Below are 19316 nucleotides of genomic sequence, written 5' to 3'. Positions count from 1 at the left end.
GCAGCGTCGGCAAGGACATTAGGAATCTCGATGGAGGTCACTGGCGGTGGCCGGGGCACACGTCTGTCTTTGAACACCCTTTGGCTCACACGAACTGAGATTGAGGCTCCCCAGGGAAGCCCCGTGTTGAAGTGGCGTCACACACAGAAAAGGGAGGTGGCCTTGGGCTGGGGAGGCTTCCCGGGTCCCTGGTGTTTGGACTCTGAACATCCGTGTTTCGTGGGAAGACGCCTTCGGGCATTGCTGAAGGTTGGCCGTGGGGGTCTCTCCCTCACCGTCACCGCTCACGTGGCCCTGACCCTGTGCCCGGCCGTCTGAACGAGGCCTGCGGGGAGGTGCGGACAGCATCGGGCTCGGAAGAGGATTCTGGGGGGTTCATTTGAACTTACTAATAGCGTCCTTGTCAGAACGCCGGCTACTGGTCTCCCTCTCCACCCCCAGAGTCGGTGCACACGCGTGGAGCTGGAGGGGCACCAGGGCCCCGTGACCACGGCTGAGTTCTGTGCCTGGCGGACACACGTCATCTCGGCGTCTGAGGACAGGAGCTTCAAGGTGAGGCCGCGCTGGACCTCTGGCGGGTGGAGCGGGAGCGCGGGAGGGACGGCGAGCTCGCCCCAGCGGCCTGTGGTGGCGCTCCCTGCCACGTGCCTGCTTCGTCTCTGCCCTCCTGGTCCTGACCTGCGCCAGCCTTGGCTGGGTGCTGGAAGCGGGGGTCACCGCACCTCCCGTCCCCGCTCCCACAGGCTCTCTCTCTGGAAACGGGGTTTCCCTACGAGCCCGACGCCCGTGATTGTGTTTCACACTGTTGTTTGCTGTGCTCGCTTCGTTGTTTGTTTCTCCTTTGGAGAACCGTTTACGCAGATTAAGTTGCGATTGGTAGAAGTATTAGTTCAAGTTACAGCAGTAAGACCGGGAGTTTCACCTCTTCCTAAGAGATGTGTGTCTGCCCAGGTCTGGGACTACTGCCAGGGGTCACTGGTGCACAGCTCCTCGGTGCTGACAGGTAAGGAGCTTCTCCGTCCTCTCTGCCCGGGCTGCCCGTGTCACTCCGCCGGTGCCTGTGACCCGTGCCCAGAGCCGAGATGGTCGGGGGTCTGAGTGTCACTCATAGATAGCTCTTGACTGCCCCCACTTTTATTCGTTTTAACTCTGAGGCATCAGCATGTGCTTGGAGTTTGGGAGGCGGAAGGGTGGGGAGGTGCGGTCCCGTGAGGCAAGGCCCAGAGCTGCGTTGTTGCAGGGACGCCTGCCCGGTGGGCCCGTGTGCCTGCCCGGTGGGCCCCTGTGCTGGTTTCCACACCCTCCTCCAGCCGCCCCTGGTCACAGTGAACACCGTCCGCGGTCACACACGGGACCGAGGTGGAGCAGGGATGCAGGTCTCCTCCGGCTGCAACCGCTGGGGTCCAAGCCCCTCCTGTGCGGGTCCCCCAGCCCCTCCTGGGACTGGTTTCCAGGTCCCGCCTGCTCCTGTTTCCACCCAGTGCAGGGCGGCTCCTCCTGGGGGACACGAGCCTTGAAAACAGCTTAGAGATGTTGGGGTTTCTGGGTTCTCCCCCAGGGGATGGTCCATGCGGAGAATGAGGCCCCTGAGCAGCTTGAGTATGTTACCGAGCCCAGAGACGAAGGACGTTCCCTGGGATCACGTTGTTCTTTTCCTGGAATAATGTGAATTTTTTTACTATGAAATAAACAATTACAAGATTGATTTTGATGCTATTTATAGTTTTTAGGACATGGAGTTTTTTTTTTTTTTTTTTTTTTTAACGTTTTCATTGACTTTTTAGAGAGGAAGGGAGAGAGAGACATGATGTGAGAGAGAAACATCAGTCGGCCGCCTCCGCAGGCCCGGCCTGTGCTCTGACCTGGAACCCAGCGGGGACCTCTCAGTCCACGGGACCGTGCGCCGTCCACCGAGCCACACCTGCCGGGTGGGCAGCAGACTTTAAATGTCCGTTTGTCTAAACTCTCCTCCTAAGTTCTCCAGTTTAGACTCAGGATCTGTCTGGAGTGAGGTGACATCACAGGCAGCGATTGAAGAGAAGGTGTCCCCTGAGGGTTGTTCCCTCCTGGATCCCAGGGACCCCCGACTCTGGGGCAGGGTGCTGCCCAGTCGGGTTTCAGCGACGCAGCCAACAGGGGGTCCACCTGGACCCCGCCAGCGCGACCCCGCCTTCCCCGCCTCAGGGAGACCCCAGCGCTCTGCTTGCTCAGTGTCCTTCCTGTGAAGAAACTGTCCGAGGGGCCCGGCTTGGCTAAGAGAAGTAAGGGAAACGTCTCAGCGTCTCAGAGCTGAGCGGTCCTCTGCTCCGCTCACCAGCCTCCCCGCTCCTGAGCCTCTTCGTGGACGGAGGGAGCCGGCAGCTCGTCGTCGGGTGTGCGCAGGGCCAGGTGAGAACGCGCCGCCAGGCCGGCCCACGCGCGGCTGGGCGTGTGCACAGGGCGGTGTCGCACCATCATGGGAGCCGGCTGGGCGAGGCCCGCGGCCGCCGCTGAGACCCAGGGGCCTCGCGTCCATCCCCCGCCGGCGCCGCCCGGAGCCTTTCCAAAGCTTAGATTTTCTTTATCGTCACCCACGGACATTTTTGCATCTATTCTCAGGTAGAGCCGGAGGGAGGGAGGGGAGGAGGGAGAGAGAGAAACATTGAAGTGAGAGAGACACAGCGACTGGCTGCCACCCACACGACCCCGACTGGGGCCGGGGACAAACCGCAACCGAGATACGTGCCCTCAGCGGGCACTGAACCCGGGCCTCTCTGGTCTGCGGGCCGACGCTCCAACTGCTGAGCCAAACTGGCCAGGGCCTAAGCAAGGTTTTTAGGTGAGCAGTTCCGGTTCACTTCACAACGAATGCTTGTCACTCTCTCTTTAAACGCTGATATAGTTTGAGAACAACGTTCCACCAGGAATGCCCGTCCTTCCCTCCTGTGACCTTATTTCACACGGAACACTTTCCTTCCCACACTCTGGTCACCAAAGGGGAGGCGGTGGGTCCCTCACCAAGAACCCTGTGACCCCAGCCGGGCGTCCGAGCCCAGCCCCACAAGGCTGTCCCCCACTTCAGATCCGACCCCATGCCCTAGGCCCCCAGGTCACTCCCCTGACCCCTCGGGTCTGATTCGCCAGAGCCGCTCACGGGACAGGGAGGACTCCCAGCTACCAGGTTGTTAGAGAATAACAGCAGCCAGGTGGAGGGATGCACAGGGCGGGGTCCTGAGGGCTCGAGCCCAGAGCTGCTGTCCCCGAGGAGTTGGGGTGCATCAGCCTCCAGGAAGAGGCTGTGTGCGCCGGCTGGGACCCTGTAATTTTGGGACTTTGGAGGCTTTGTCATGGAGGCACAACTGATGAAATCTCTGGCCTCCTGAGTGGACTCAGCCTCCAGCCCCTGCTCCCTCCCGGAAGGAAGTTTAACCCTCTGCTCACAGGCTGCCCCGTGAAGCCAGCCCCACACACTTGCTCAGGGCTTCCCAGAGCCACCTCAGGAACAGAACAAAAGGCGCCTTCTCAGGACACCCCAAGGGTTTGCTCTGTGCCCAAAGGAGACAGTAACCAAACAGGTTTCCTCTGTCCAGGGGTGTCACAGAGAGGTTGTGAGCTAAGATATGTTTATTATCTCGAGAGAGAGAAACATTGATGTGAGAAACATTGATCATTTTCCTCCCGTGTGTGCCCTGACTGGGGATCGAACCCACAACCTTTTGGTGTACGGGCTGACGCTCCAACCGCCTGAGCCCTGGCTGTCCAGGACCATGTGTTTGGTTCCGAGGATGTCGACCGCGGTGCCGCGTGGTCGTCCAGTGATGGGCGTGTCTCTGGTGGTGTGTGTCGGGGAGGAGACCCGGGCCCCCAGGTGCAGGTCTGGGAGGGAGACCCTGTGAAAGGTGTCTGCCCCAGTGGTCTCCCCGCCCACCTACCAGCAGAGGGCAGGCCCTGTCTGCCCCACCTCCTTCCTCATCCGCCTCCCTGCCCTTCGTCCGCGCCCTCCGACGGGCTGACGGTCTGCTGTCTTGCTGGCAGCTGTGGGTCTTCAGTCTGGTGGAGAGCCATCACTACCGTCCTGTGACACGTGTGGACCTGAGGAAGGAGACGGACAGCTTCTCCACCAGGAGGGTCGGGTCCAGGCTGGGCAGCCAGCCAGGTAATGTCGCTGACCCCACCCGCCGGGCCCCTGCCCCTGCCCTCTCTGCGCAGTTGTCCAGGGCCCCGTGTGAGGAGCGGAGGCGGGGTGGCAGGGTCAGGGTCCTGACCTCGGACGTCTCCAGGCACCAGGCAGTTCTTGTGAGAGGACGGGGTGGGGTTCACACACACACATCCGGCTCCACCTTTACTGGCTGTGTCCACGTCCCCCAAGGGCTCCCCTGGTCTGCCCTGCACATCCCCAAGTCCACCTTGACCAGTTCTTCCCGCATCCTGCTGCTGACATCTGTCCTCTCCCCCACCCTGGGCTCCAGTGGTCCCCAGCTCCCTCTGTCACTGTCACCATGTCACACAGCCACCATGCCACTCTGTCACATCACTGTCACCATGTCACACAGCCACCGTGCCACTCTGTCACATCACTGTCACCATGTCACACAGCCACCGTGCCACTCTGTCACATCACTGTCACCATGTCACACAGCCACCGTGCCACTCTGTCACATCACTGTCACCATGTCACACAGCCACCATGCCACTCTGTCACATCACTGTCACCATGTCACACAGCCACCGTGCCACTCTGTCACATCACTGTCACCATGTCACACAGCCACCATGCCACTCCGTCACCACATCACTGTCACCGTGTCACACAGCCACCGTGCCACTCTGTCACCACATCACTGTCACCGTGTCACACAGTCACCATGCCACTCCGTCACCACATCACTGTCACCGTGTCACACAGCCACCGTGCCACTCTGTCACCACATCACTGTCACCGTGTCACACAGCCACCGTGCCACTCTGTCACCACATCACTGTCACCATGTCACACAGCCACCGTGCCACTCTGTCACATCACTGTCACCATGTCACACAGCCACCATGCCACTCTGTCACCACATCACTGTCACCGTGTCACACAGTCACCATGCCACTGTCACCATATCAGTCACCATTACCACTCTGTCACCACACACCCTGGTGTTTTCTCCGCTGTCCCTAATGGGGCTGACACAACGCAGAAACTGTTGATTTTACTTCTAATCCAGCAGATGCGTCGATAGGTGAGTGTCGCCGGCAGCGTCCATGCTCCAGCGTGTGGTCTGTGGTCTGTGGCCCCTCATGCTCATCATTGTGTTTCTTCTTTTAGTCTGTAGTTCTCACTAGGTCAGGAAGCGCCGACATCCGGTACATCGATTCCACGGTGCTTTAAGTCTTGGTTTTATTGTTTCTTGTGTCCATACCCATTTGTTGTGAAGTAGGCCTCAGACCCGCTCAGGAGTCAGAGTTAAACCCACAGCGACTGTCCTCACTCCTCCGCGGCCTGCACTTGAGACCGGTCGCCTGCAGGCCCCCTGGTCTGTGTCTGGTCCCTCACTTGTTCTTCAGTGAAGGAGCTGCAGGTGCCTCGGCTTCTGACCTGAGCGATCCTAGCAGCAGAGGTTCCCCCAGCGTCCCCATGTGGGGTCGTCAATGACTCTGTTCCCAGGAGAGAGGGAGCCGCCCCCTGCACACAAGCTGGACAGAGGGGACGAGGCGGACACGGCCCTTCCCGTCCTGGGCCTGTCAGGCTGCGACCTGTCGCTCATCCTGAACCCCGGACATGGGGGGTGAGTATGAGGAATCTGGCTGGGCCACCGGAGGAGGGAGCCTCTTAAATCAGGTTCTTCTTAGAATGATGAAAATAAGACCCAGTTGTTTTAGTCTAAGTGATGAAAACTGCAAGTGTTCTTAGGATTGCATATTTTAAGTCCTTTATTTAAAAAAAATTTTTTTTTTTTTATTAATTTGAGAGAGAGAGAAAGGGAGAGGGAGAGAGACACAGAAACATCGATGAGAGAAAACATCGACTGGCCGCCTCTTGCACGCCCCCCATTGGGGGTTTGACCCACAACCTGGGCCTGTGTCCTGACTGGGAAATGAACCAGTGACCTCTTGGTGCAGGGTCGACGCTCGACCACTGAGCCACACCGGCCGGGCAGTGTATTTTAAGTCTTAAATTTGGTAAACTTGGTCAGTTATTTTAAATTTACTTAAAAAATATGGGATTATTTTTATTTTGTTCATAAAAATCTAGGCCGATCTTGACTTGTGTGGTGGGGCAAAGGGGAGATGTGATCATAACTCATTCCAAACTTTGTCTCTCTGTCATACCTTATACTTTTAACATTGACCTCGCTGAGTTTATCTGTGTCTGATAGAAACGTCATAAATATTTGATAATGCAAGGAAGCCACTGTTTATGATTAAAAGCTCAAGTAGTGAGTGTACTCATCTGCCCCCACACAGCATGGGAGGTTCTGGAGGACTCTGGTACCCCCAACAAGAGGCGGGTGTTGGGGGGAAGCTGAGGAGTTGGGTCGCCCAGGTGGCGGGGCCCCATCTCAGCACCCACGCCCCTGCCTGGCTGGCCCCGTGAGCGGAGGCTGGGACGGAGAAGTTGCTTGGCCGGCAGTTGAGCTGATGGGTCTGAGGCTGTGGACACCCGTGTCTCTCAGAGCCGTGGCCCTGACCAGGGGGTGCAGGTTCACGGGGTCCGCCTTCTGTCCAGGATGACTCGCTGGGCCGCCCAGTTGTCTGGTGTTGGAGGTGAGGGTGTCGGAGGTGCCCAGGACGAGGCTGTGCAGGGTCAGTGTCCTCGAGATGCCCGTGGGTCACAGGTGGCCTGCAAGTCCAGCCGGCGTGAGCGGCAGGGCCGATCGATCGGGTAGAGACTGTCTGTCTGTGAATTGAGGAGGAAACAGCGACACTGCCTGCCAGTGCCACGACGGCACGAGCCCTCACGGGGGAGCCCTCACGGGGGAGCCCTCACAGGGGAGCCCTCACGGGGATGCCCGACGGCACGAGCCCTCACGGGGGAGCCCTCACGGGGGAGCCCTCACGGGGGAGCCCTCACAGGGGAGCCCTCACGGGCATGCCCGTGTGCTGTCCTGCGGGGACGTGTCTCCAACCTCTCGTGACCGCAGGCGGAAGTAAAGTATCCCAGATGAGAGTTCAGTTGGACCAGGTTTTGGCCTTTTGAGTGACTTTCTTCATTAGGTGTTCGGTCCCTGGGAAGCCCAGACCTCTTACTGCCTCGTGTGGGTGACTGTGGACTGGAGTGTCGGTAGCGCCTGCGACAGCCGGAGACCCTGTGCGGTCCCTGCGCCACACACCTACGCGCCTTGCTCACGGAGTCCGGGTGACGCTGTGACACCATGCACTGTCCCTCTACACAGCCTCGCTCCGGAGACTGCTGGCGGCCTGTGGGTTGGAAGCACCGTGGGGTCCCTGGTCCTGAACTTGGCGAGCTTTGAGCTGGAGGCTGTGCTGTACTACAAGGGTGAGCAGGAAGCCCGGGCCGCCTCCCTCTGCCCTCCGCGCGCGAGTGGCTTTCTGACTGCTTTGGGGGAGTCTGTTTCTGGGTAGAAACGCTGCCGTTTGAAGTGAGGACAAGATGGGCGAGTCACTGGTGACCGCCTGCTCCCTCGGGGACACGCGTCTGTGCTGCTGGGACCCCAGCCCCCAGGCCCTCTCCTGGGCCCCCTTTCCGGCCGTAGGGCCCTGCTGGCCTTGCGCTTGAGCCCCGCTCCCCCTGCTCGGCACTGACCCTGCTCGTCCCCCTGGGCTCCACAGGCAGGTGCTCAGCTGCGGGGTCTGTGTTCTCCGCCGCACGCCCACGCGTGTGGTGAGCTGCACCAGCTGCCCCGTGGGCGGTCCCTGTGCCGTCCTGCAGTGGCAGGGACGCGGTGGAACATGTCGCTCGTGCTCAGGTCCCTGCCTTGCCCCTTACACCCTGCTTGTTTATTTCTCTGCTGAACATTAAGATTTTCGGAACCTCAGCATTCAAGTAGCTGGGTCGTGTGCCTTGATGAGCCGCAATGACAAGGTCAGTCTTGGACACGCCCTGCCTCTGCGTCCGCGTCGTGTCTGTCCACGTGCATGAACTGTGCTGTCTTCCACGTGACTGCCGGGCTTTCCACGTGAGGTCCGTGTGAACGCTGTGACAGCCGGGCAGCGTGACTGGTAGTGACGGATGCGGGTTCACTGGGGAGGAGGCGCGTTTGCGTTGGGAGTTGGGTTACACATCACGACGGTCTCAGTGACGTCATTAACTCTGTCACGACCCCTTGCAGGCCTTTTGCTTACTCGCATCCATGTTTGGGAATGAGATCGCCGTGTTGGAGGTTGACCTGGCCGCTCTGGTGAGATCGCAGCAGCACCCCCACCTGGAAACACATCTCTCAGTGCTGCCCAGGTGGGTCTGCGCAGGTGGTTCTGCCCAGGTGGGTCTGTGCCCAGGTGGGTCTGCGCAGGTGGTTCTGCCCAGGTGGGGCTGCCCAGGTGGGGCTGCCCAGGTGGGGCTGCCCAGGGTGCTGCATGTGCCCCAGTATCAGTTGGCAGAATTTAGAGTGACGTTAGTGAACTCCCAACTGCACTAACCTCGTTTGAAAGAAATCGCTGCTCGTGCAGTGTGTCCGTCTCGTGTGTGTTCGTGGGAAGCACGGTTGTTTTCCTGGGTAGACGCAGATCACAGACCAGCACCTTGACTAGAGACACGCTCGTTGTCGCCCTCCCCTCCCAGCAGTGCCTGTCGCTGTCTGCGTGACCTGTCACTGTCCCTAAGGGTGTTTTGTTAAAACAGCTCCGACATACACGTTTGCTCCCACAGAAGTTTTCTGTTTCTGTTTTAGCTCCTGTGTCTTTCCGCCCTCTCCTCTGTACTTCGGACCCGCTGAGGAAGACTGTGCCAAGCCGGCTAGTCACAGGCAGGCCGGTCAGTGCCTCGTGCCCGAGACAGCCGTCAGCGCGTCGGGCTGCTGGGGCCGCGCTCGTCCGGGCACCTGTCTCCCTGCCCTCGTGTTTGTGGGGGGGATGTGCCAGGTGTTTCCTCTCCTGGCTGGGTGTGGCCACAGGATTCAGTAGCGTTTAGAACAGTGGTGGATTCTCCAGTGGCGGCGAGTGGCGGCCCCTGGTGGGCACTCAGCGTTGGTTTTTCATGAGACACTTGTTCTCGTTTCTCTCCGCTGAAGAGTTTGAAAATGCAAACTCCAGTTACATCATCTAATGTGACCGCACACACAGTCGGTCAGACACGTGGACATTTTCTTCCTGGTCACCACACTCGTGTCCGAACTGCAGTGGCCCTCGTGGTATCTTGAGTTAGCCAGGACACAAATATTCTTCTGATACACATTTTCTCATCACTTGTTCTAAGAAGCATCCAAACAAATCCACATGTTGCTTCTTACAAAGAGATACTTTGACAAATTAACTGTATTTTAAGTGACATCATTTGTTCTGTCCAGTGGTGAACCCCAAGTCCCCATCAGTCTTGTGAAGCCTCTTACTGACCCCGGGAGAAAACAGCTGCTCATCAGCCTGGTCTCTGTCTGTCCTGCTGCCTGTGGCCCCTCAGACTCTCACGTCACGCCACGCCACGTCATATATGATAGCATGCCACATGTCACAGCCTCGTGTCACAGCCATCAAATGCCTTCTCATGTCACGTCACGTGTCACATCACGTCACACCACACGTGCAGTGTGGTGCACACATCATACACGTGTCCATTTCTGCACAGTCTTTGTATCCAGAGGGGAATTCTGGTGTTGAAAGTCTGTGATGTTCAGAAACACTCGGGTGGGGTGAGTGACGATGACCCACTCAGAATCCCTCCCGGCCGCCGACGGCGTGACGGGGGCACATGTGTCCAGACCCGCCCAGCTCCCGCCGACAGCATCTGTCAAGGTTGGGCGGCCTCCCGTTTGCGAGCCTGGTGTCCAGACTCCTGCGGTCAGCCGCACCGACGCAGCGCGACTCCCCGTCTCCCCGACTCCCCGTCTCCCCGACTCCCCGTCTCATTCTGCAGCTCTCGGGACAGTGTTTGCCCCTTCGCCCGACCCCAGGGGCCTCTGCCACGCCTGTGGTTCAGGGCACCCCCCTGGGGGTAGGGTCTGTGCAACGTAAACATCTGCTGCCCTCTGATGGCACCAGCTTTGAAGCAGAGCTGACGGCTTTGTTTTAGTTTTTAAAACAAAACTGTTTCTAAAATCAACATAATGCAATTATCTGTTTTTCTGAAGTTATTTATGATATTGTCCAGAGTATTCGTGTTGAACGCCAAGTGTTAAATGTGCGTACAGTGAACCCCTCTGCAGGATTTTGTTTGTCGGAAGGCATTGTCAAGACTCATGACCACCGGTGGTTCGGTCCTGCGGGGGCCGAGTTTCTGTCCGGCTGTGCTGTGAAGACCCCGGGGGCTGATGCAGGGCAGGGGGCCTTCTTGCCGTTGAATGTGCTGGTGTGACGGGCTCAGGTCACACAGCGTGACATCTCACTGCTGTTCTGTCCCGTGACGGAAGCGTGAGTGGGAGGTTGGAGTAGCTGGCTGGTCGGCACTGGGTGAACCCCACAGTCCGCACGCGCTCACCGTGGTGGTGGACACTGCTGTGTTTAAGGGCTCTGTCCTCGTCTGCTCTCTCACCCCCACGCAGCCGCTCGGAGCGCCCTGCGGGACCAGCCCCTGGTCTTCCACAGCCGCATCAGGTCCTCTGGGTACACGTCCGCCCCGCAGTGAGTAGAGGCCCACACCCCGTGGGGACGTGGTGGTCGTGGGAAAGGTCCTGAGGGCCGCCCGAGGGACGGGAGCAGTTTGAATGTGGTCGGAGCCCAGAACAGCCCCGTCACAGAGGTGCGGGCTCCCGAGTGCGCTGTGCACCGGGCTCTGGTCAGCCCTGTGGTCCCGGGCTGGGCACAGTGATGACGACGGCGACCTGCGAGCTGAGGCCCGAAGAGGCACAGGTGTGCGGGCCTGACGGCGCTGCCCCCGACCGCAGCCTGGCTCCCCGCGGGCGCTCGTCCCGCACTCAGAGCTGGGCGCGCGGACTGCGGGAGGGCCGGCCTGAGCGTGGCGGGAAGCGGTGGCTCACGCGGCACTTCCCGTACGCCAGGCTGGCAGGTCCCGGGTCCCGGAGCCGCTTCCCACCGTCTCGGGGCTGCTGCCCGCCTCCCCCTCAGCTCGTGGCCTTTGTTCTCACGTGGCGGCTGGAAGGGCCTGTTACCTGGCCCCGTGGGCCCAAGCTCAGGGCAGGGGCCTCGGTGGGCTCTGCAGGTTTCTCCTGGTCAGCCCTTCCTGCTGACCTCACCTCTTCTGTGCTCCCCTGACGGTGCCCCGCAGCCACCCTGCCTCCCGTCACCCCGCCTGCCCTCTGGGCATCGCCCCCGGGCCCTGCTGCACCTGTGAGGACACGTGTGCTCAGGGCGTTCACACCCACGTCCGGCTCACTGTCCAGCACTGGCTGCGCCATCACTGCCTGGGGCGCTGACGGCACTTCTGCGCTTGTCTTCACTGTCCTCTCAAGAGGCTCCGAGCTCGTGAGCTCAAACCCTGAGGACTGGGCTTTCTCCCCCAGTGCGGCCATGTTCTCCCCGAAGACCGGGACCAGGGGTGACAGCAGAAGGTCTTCAAAGTGCAAGAAGTCTCACACCTAGTAGGTGACCAAAGTGAGCTGGGACCAACTCGGAGAAGCCCTTCCAATAGTTAACTGAACTTTCCAAACAGGTGTAGGGCCTTTCCTATGTCTGTCTGTTCGTACCACTGTGCACAGACGCGGACATGGTTTATGTGTGTCCTTCAGTCAAGCGTGAGTGCTGTGTTCGCGTGTTTCAGACGCGCTCCTGCCCCCCAACAGCTTTGGGACCTTTACTCTTTGTTGCACTTGCTCTGAGGGGGTGTCGTGGCTGCTGACCACCCCGGGTGAGCTCCTGGGCACTGAACGGAGGAGCTCGCCCCGGGGCAGGCTCTGTGCTGCTTTCGAGTGGCCAGAGCGTGACCCTGAAGTAGGCAAACCCCTCTGTCCAGCGGCCCCCATGCTGCCCGGCTCTGGCTCCCCGCCTGTCCCTGTGACGGGCGGACTGGAGGGCTTGGGGGCTGCAGGGCTGCCCCACAGCGTGTGGCACAGGCCAGGGGTGCAGGCTGCAGGGCTGCCCCACAGTGTGTCGCACAGGCCGGGGCGCAGGCTGCAGGGCTCCCCCACAGCGTGTAGCACAGGCCGGGGTGCAGGCTGCAGGGCTCCCCCACAGTGTGTCGCACAGGCCGGGGGTGCAGGCTGCAGGGCTCCCCCACAGCGTGTCGCACAGGCCGGGGCGCAGGCTGCAGGGCTGCCCCACAGCGTGTAGCACAGGCCGGGGCGCAGGCTGCAGGGCTGCCCCACAGCGTGTAGCACAGGCCGGGGGTGCAGGCTGCAGGGCTGCCCCACAGCGTGTAGCACAGGCCGGGGCGCAGGCTGCAGGGCTGCCCCACAGCGTGTAGCACAGGCCAGGGGTGCAGGCTGCAGGGCACTCCCCCCGCACACGTGCCCCGGCGTGGGAGCTGCTTCCTTCCGCGCACTCCTGCTGATCCGGCTCCCCTGTGCTCCGGGAGGGTCTTCCTGCTCGTCCGTCCCCTGCAGCCACCGCCGTGGTCAGTCTGCGTCCAACAAATGCCTCCCACCCGGGGACACACCGCTCAGGCAGTGGGGGCAGCTCCACAGTCACACCCAACTCTGCTTTCCTGGGAGCCCGGCTCCCCAGACCAGGAGGCCGCCTCTGCTGTGATGGTGGCTCTTGGGGTGTTCTGTGGAGGGGCCGTGGCAGAGCCGCACCTGGCAGCTGTCCTGAGCCCAGCCATCCGCACACCGGAAAGCTGAGACCGTGGGTGGTGCTGGTGAGCTGTGCGGCAGGCCTGTGCACAGGCGCGTGGACAGGCCAGGAGGTGTGCAGATTCCCTGCAGATGAGTATGTGCACGTGTGCGGATGAGTGTGTGGATGTTTGCATGGATGAGTGCGTGTACACGTGTGCAGACGAGTGTGGATATACGCATGGATGAGTGTGTGCACATGTGTGTGGGTGTGTGGATGTATGCATGGATGAGTGTGTACACGTGTGTAGACGAGTGTGTGGATGTATGCATGGATGGGTGTGTACACGTGTGTGGATGTATGCATGGATGAGTGCGTGTACACGTGTGCAGATGAGTGTGGATGTATGCATGGATGAGTGTGTGCACATGTGTGTGGGTGTGTGGATGTACGCATGGACGAGTGTGTGTATACGTGTGCGGATGAGTGTGGATGTATGCATGGATGAGTGTGTGCACATGTGTGTGGGTGTGTGGATGTACACATGGACGAGTGTGTGTATACGTGTGCGGATGAGTGGATGTATGCATGGATGAGTGTGTGCACGTGTGTGGATGTATGCATGGATGAGTGTGTACGTGTGTAGACGAGTGTGTGGATGTATGCATGGATGAGTGTGTGCACATGTGTGTGGGTGTGTGGATGTACGCATGAATGAGAGTGTATACGTGTGTGGATGAGTGTGTGGATGTATGCATGGATGAGTGTGTGTACATGTGTGTGGGTGAATGCGTGGATGGATGAGTGTGTGTACACGTTGTCGATGATGTGTGTGGATGTATGCCTGGAGGATGTGTGTGACAATGTGGTGGGTGTGTGGATGTACGCATGAATGAGAGTGTGTATACGTGTGCGGATGAGTGTGGATGTATGCATGGATGAGTGTGTGTACATGTGTGTGGGTGAATGCGTGGATGGATGAGTGTGTGTACATGTGTAGATGAGTGTGTGGATGTATGCATGGATGAGTGTGTGCACATGTGTGTGGGTGTGTGGATGTACGCATGAATGAGAGTGTGTATACGTGTGCGGATGAGTGTGTGGATGTATGCATGGATGAGTGTGTGTACATGTGTGTGGGTGAATGCGTGGATGGATGAGTGTGTGTACACGTGTAGATGAGTGTGTAGATGTATGCATGGATGAGTGTACACATGTGCAGATGAGTGTGGATGTATGCATGGATGAGTGTGTACATGTGTGTGGATGTATGCATGGATGAGTGTGTGTACATGTGTGTGGGTGAATGTGTGGATGGATGAGTGTGTACACGTGTAGATGAGTGTGTGGATGTATGCATGGATGAGTGTACACGTGTGCAGACGAGTGTGGATGTATGTATGGATGAGTGTGTGCACATGTGTGTGGGTGTGTGCATGGATGAGTGTGTGTACATGTGTGTGGATGAGTGTGTACATGTGTGTGGACATGCTTGTGGATAAGTGTGCATAGTTCCAGGTCAGAGCTGCTTTCCCTCCGTGGCCTCCTGCCGGTTCCAGCTGTTCTGCGTGTCTCAGACCCACAACCACACGTGTGACGGGGGCTTCAGGCTGAGTGTCCATGTGGGGTGGGACCCGAGGAGGGGAGGACGTGTAGGCCCCCCACAGTCTGGCTAGTCCCCGTTCCTGCTATGGGTGAAGGGGGAGCGTCTGTGTAGGACACGGTCTCTGGGTCACGCTGCTGGCTCCTGGGTCCCGTCCGCCCATCTGTCCTGCCCTCCCTCTGGACTTTGGTTCAGCCCTTTCCTCCCAACCAGCCCTGGTCTCTTCACAGCTGGGAGTGGGGTGATTTGTTCATCATGAAGGTAGTCAGTGTGGTGACCTCCCCCGGAGTCTAAACTGGGAAGGAAACCCTTTCCTGACAAACCCACCCGGAGAATCACTGTGTTCACATCAGTTTATGTGACATGTGACACGTCCTTGATATTTTGTACTTAAAACACCTGCACTTTTGGCATAAAGAACGCAAGTCTGTTTGATTCTCTCTTGGCTTTGGATGTAAGAGCGAGTTCACATGTACATCCAGGTGTGAGGGAGCCCAGCTTGACGGGCAGATGGGCAAACGCACTGTTTACTTTAGTCCCACCTTGGACTCTCTCCCGATGTCTGTTTCCCCGTCCCTTCCAGCAAGGACTACCCTGTGGACAGCTCTCTGCCGACCAGACTCCGCAGGCAGCTCACAGTCGCCCAGGGCCCGGGGGCCGTGCGCTGCGTCCAGTTCTCAGGTGCGGGTGCGGGAAGGCGCCCTCTGCCCTGTCTGCTGCGAGCAGATTTGGGGAATCTTGGTCGCTCCGAGCTCAGGGTGGGGCTGGAGCGCGCTTTCCCTGCGGCGAGGGGGCAGGTGTGGAGCCCCGCCTGCCTCCGGGCTCAGGCCGAGCACCCCCAGGCCTGCGCCTCTGGTCCCCCCCCCCACACCGGGAGCAGCCTGGCAGGACGGACACACTCTCCCCTGGTCACTGCCCGCCTGGGCTCCTGGTCTCCTGTCGGCTAAAGGACAGTGCAGGTGGCGACATGGCGTCCTGTCGGCGCTGCCCCTGTGGGCCGGGCTCCACCTGCAGCCGCCGCTCTGCTGTCGGCACGAACCCCCTTCTCCGGCTCCCCTCCTGGCGGCTGGGAGACGCGCGGAGGCCCTGATCGCGGCTCTGGGTGGACACTGGCTCCGAGGTCCCTGCCCTCAGTCCGGGTGGACGTGGGCCTGGGCCGAGCAGCACCCCGGCCCCTGACAGCTCCCGCGTGTGCCCAGCCGTTGCCCGGAGTCCTTCAGGCGGATTCCTGCAGGTGGTGGTTACTCACAACCGAGCTCAATCCCCCTTGTTTTTCATATAATTCAGCCAAGGAAGTTCCTGCGTTGTCGGTAAATCCCGTGTGATGAGGTGTTTGCAGGCTTAGTACTGAGCATGTGACTGTCTGGGAGGGTCCTCGAGCGAGTCTTCCAGAGGAGACCTGCCACTGGTCCCACCTCGTCTCGGGGAGATGCTCAGACAGCTGCTCAGCCAGACACACTCTTAGACGTCCGCTGTCGGGAGGCTGGAGGCGCAGGGCTTGGAGTGGGCGCCGGGCTTCGGGGTGCTCTGGGCTCAGCCCGCGCGGGCACCTTGGCTGTGCATCCTCGGCTCCTCCGGGGCTTAGTGGGAGGAGAGCTTCCTGGGGAGGAAGTCGCCAAGTTAACTGAACTCGCTCTCTCCTCCCGAGCAGGAGACGGGCGGCAGCTGGCCTGCGGCCTAGCCAACCACCTGGCACTGGTCCTTGCTGCCGACCTCACTGGGACACCTGCTGTGTTCTCAGGTAAGCTGTCTACCTCAGCTAACCTGCATTTCCGTGGGTCTCGTGTGGTCCTGGTTATTACTTGCTGAAGGCCACTCCCGTTTCCTGTAAGACAAGCGCAGAACGGCCGGGCCTGAGCGGGGGGGCGGAGCAGAGCCCAGAGCTCCTGGTGGTGCCCGGCCAGGTGCGAGTCTGGGGAGGTGAGGGGGGACCCGTGGACGTACTGCAGGTGTGATGGGCGTGCGAGCTGGTGGGTTCGTGCGAGGTGGCGGATCTGTGCGTGGACACTTCTCAAGCAAGGAGCCCTTGGAGCCGCGGATCTGCGTGAGGCGGCCACGTCACCCTGCTGCCGTCCTGACGTCGTGGCTGTGGTGTGGGCTTCGGGCCCCGCCTGCGCCGGCCTCTCTGCTTCGGTTCCCCGGGCTCCTTGCTCCGGAACTGACAGGGCACACCTTCCACAAGAGCCCCCACAGCCCACAGCCCACAGAACCACAGACTCTACTGAACTGCAGAGCTGGGCCCAGGTGGGCGGGGAGGCCACACCTGTGGGACAGGCGCCCCCTTGGGTTTCCCCAGCTGGCAGCTCCGCCAGGTGGGGGTGATGGCCCTCGGGGGTGGCCGTGCCCCAGGTCCGAGCCTGCGCTGCCAGTGCCCTGGGCCGGGACGCGGTGGCTCCGCGGACTCTGTATACACGTTTCTCTGGAGCTCGGCGGCTGGCGCGGTGACTGCTTTGTGGACAGTCCTGGGGCGGGAACGCAGCGGCATCTCAAGTCCCTTTCCAACAAGGGCTCGCTCTCTGTTCTGGGGAGAAGGGTCCCTGCTGCCCACACATTTCAGCAAATCACAGATGCGTGTTCCCGCTCTGAGAATCCGACTGGCTTCTCGACACCCAGAGCAGGGAAACAGGTGCTCTGGTCTGTCCCAGTGAGGACGCTCTGACCGTGCAGCAAGCTCGGTGCTGAAGGAAGACCTCCTGCTGGAGGCCCACACCTGGGGCACAGCTGCCCCGCGAGCACCCGAGGAGACCCCAAGGGCTGTCACGGCCACTGTGACAGAGGATTGACTTCTTGCTCACATGTCAGTGCATTTCCACCTAGCGCTGTGTCTTGAGAGGACTGGGGTCCCCACCCGAGGAGGAGGGGTGTGACAGGCACGTTCTGGGGTCAGCCACTCCTGGGTCAGATTTAGTTAACATTTCGTTGGAGGCTGGAATCGGGAGAACTGATTCTTACAGAGGGAGGAAGTGAAGCTCCGAGCACCTGTCTCCCTCAGCCCGTCTGTCCTCTGCCTCTGCCTGTGGCCCCTCCCGCGTTCCTCCCTGGGGTCCCCGCCCTTCCCATGGGACCTGGGCCTGGGCGTCTGTTCACCCTGTTCCTGGCTGGTCACTTGTGAGTAGCAGGAGGGATGGGAGGACTAGAGGGGACGAGTGGTCTCAGGGACCTGGGAACAGCCGTCACAGGGGGTGACTTCCAGGGGCGGGCGTCCCTCTGACGTGGGGCCTTGTCCACTCTTTGCCACGTGTGCAGGGAGTCCGTGGCCTCACCCGTGTGCCAGGAGCTCTCCGCAGGGCAGAGGGCACGTGGGGAGGTCCCATAGCTGGACGGTGAGGCCTTCTGTCCCCTGGGCCGCCTGGCGGCAGCACCCGGACCTCTCGTCCCGGCACCTTGTCGGGGCCTCTCCACCCTGTTGCAGAGCCCAGACACCCTGCTGGTGGAGGGTCAGCTGGGCACCAGCGACGGCCGCACGCCCAGGGATGCCCACCAGAGGGCGGCAGAGCCACGCAGATGTGGCTGAGCTCTGGGTCCTGCTCCTCGCTGGCCTGGTTTCCGACACGCGTGCCCCGGAGACACGGCTCCTCCTTGTGTCGTCTGCGAGTGACTGCGTGTACCTCACACGCAGGCAGCCATGAGGATAGCGATGAGGCCCTGGCGGTGGCCAACGTGTGATGTCCGACCTGCTGCCCGGAACGTGGGGCAGGACCAGCAGGTCAGGGTCTCCTCCGGCTGCAGGCGGTGTGGGCCACCCTGCCGCACCAGCTGGGCACAGCTGACCGCCGGACACAGCGGGGCAGGTGCAGGGTCCCGCACTGTCCTTCCTGTTGGAGTGGCGGTTTATTTCCCGTGGGATGAGGAACACACCCGTGGTGACTGGGCCCAGGGTCTACGTTTAGTTGTTCTGCCGTCCCAGCCGCCTGGCAGGAAGGTGGGGTTCCGTCCGCAGACACGGCTGTGCCAAACCAGGGCTGGTGACGGCGGGGACGGGAAGGTCCAGAGTCGCCTGTCCCGAGGGACACACCGCCCTCGGCACCTTGGAGCCTCTGGGGCGTTTGAGGAGAAGGGAGAAGCCGGTGCTCATCTCCTGGCCCGGGGAGGGGTCTGAGCTGTTCCCTTCCTTCCCTCTCGGCCCACGGGTTCAACGCCACGCGTCTGAGAAGCTGTGCGCAGGTCACATGCACTGTCGGTGCGGCGGCCTCCGTGGGGTGATCTCGGGCGTGTGCTCGTGATGTCCAGGAGCCTGAGCCACCGGGCCCGTCACAGCCGGTCATTGCATCACACGGGGACATGTTCACCGAACCTTCTGACTTCCTTCCGTGTTAGCAGAATGCAGTTACTTAAAGCACATTCTTGGAAGCCCGCAGGTTTCTGTACACTTTATAATTGGCGATATTTCATGAAGCCGTTTTAAAATATACTCTCAGGTGCACCCCCATCTTGAACTTTGTATTTCAAAGTACGTGAATTTTGGAAACACACTCTTCAGAAACCACACGAAGACTTAAAATGAAGTCTCACCTCCGTGGGCTTTGGGTCCACTGGCATCACTGTGACCTTGACCCGGGTCTCTCCCCCCCCTGTCTTCTTCCCTTAGGTCATGACGGGGCGGTGAGCGCCCTGGGCTGGAGCCACGACAACCGGTGGCTGCTGTCCGCCTCCCAGGACGGGACCCTGCGGGTGTGGTCGGTGCACCGGAGGGAGCTCGCCTTGAGCCTGGTAATGGTGGTTCCTGCCGCTGCCAGGTGTCCAGCCTCAGTCCCGGGCTGTAGGCAGTCACAGCCCTGCAACACTTTTCTCCGCGCCCGGGGTCAGGGAGCGGGGCCAACCAGGGGTCTGCTTCAGGGCACTGGGGTGTTCCGAAGGTGGGTGCCCTACACACATGTTGGGTACCATGCGTCTCACACACACACACACACACACACACACACATACACACCCCACAGTCAAACACGCCTGCATGTGTGACGACCTCAAA

At 60.4% G+C, this 19316-nt stretch overlaps 1 protein-coding gene across 1 annotated transcript in view; it reads left to right on the top strand.

The window, feature by feature from the left end:
* The window catches only part of WDR27 (WD repeat domain 27), a 65840-nt gene that overhangs the window by 5870 nt on the left and 40654 nt on the right, over positions 1 to 19316 (top strand). Inside the window, exons 4-17 of the mRNA XM_036247797.1 lie at positions 442 to 552; positions 952 to 1003; positions 2318 to 2388; positions 4015 to 4135; positions 5633 to 5753; positions 7362 to 7465; positions 7950 to 8011; positions 8259 to 8380; positions 8817 to 8899; positions 10620 to 10698; positions 11538 to 11615; positions 14931 to 15028; positions 15999 to 16088; positions 18936 to 19057. Of these exons, the coding sequence (XP_036103690.1) occupies positions 442 to 552; positions 952 to 1003; positions 2318 to 2388; positions 4015 to 4135; positions 5633 to 5753; positions 7362 to 7465; positions 7950 to 8011; positions 8259 to 8380; positions 8817 to 8899; positions 10620 to 10698; positions 11538 to 11615; positions 14931 to 15028; positions 15999 to 16088; positions 18936 to 19057 (1314 nt within the window). The remainder of the gene's footprint in view (positions 1 to 441; positions 553 to 951; positions 1004 to 2317; positions 2389 to 4014; positions 4136 to 5632; positions 5754 to 7361; positions 7466 to 7949; positions 8012 to 8258; positions 8381 to 8816; positions 8900 to 10619; positions 10699 to 11537; positions 11616 to 14930; positions 15029 to 15998; positions 16089 to 18935; positions 19058 to 19316) is intronic.

This window comes from Molossus molossus, unplaced genomic scaffold, assembly GCF_014108415.1.
Source record: "Molossus molossus isolate mMolMol1 unplaced genomic scaffold, mMolMol1.p scaffold_m16_p_8, whole genome shotgun sequence".
Taxonomy (NCBI): Eukaryota; Metazoa; Chordata; class Mammalia; order Chiroptera; family Molossidae; genus Molossus; species Molossus molossus.
The sequence above is the reverse complement of the archived record's forward strand: the minus strand, read 5'-3'. Positions and strand labels throughout refer to the sequence as shown.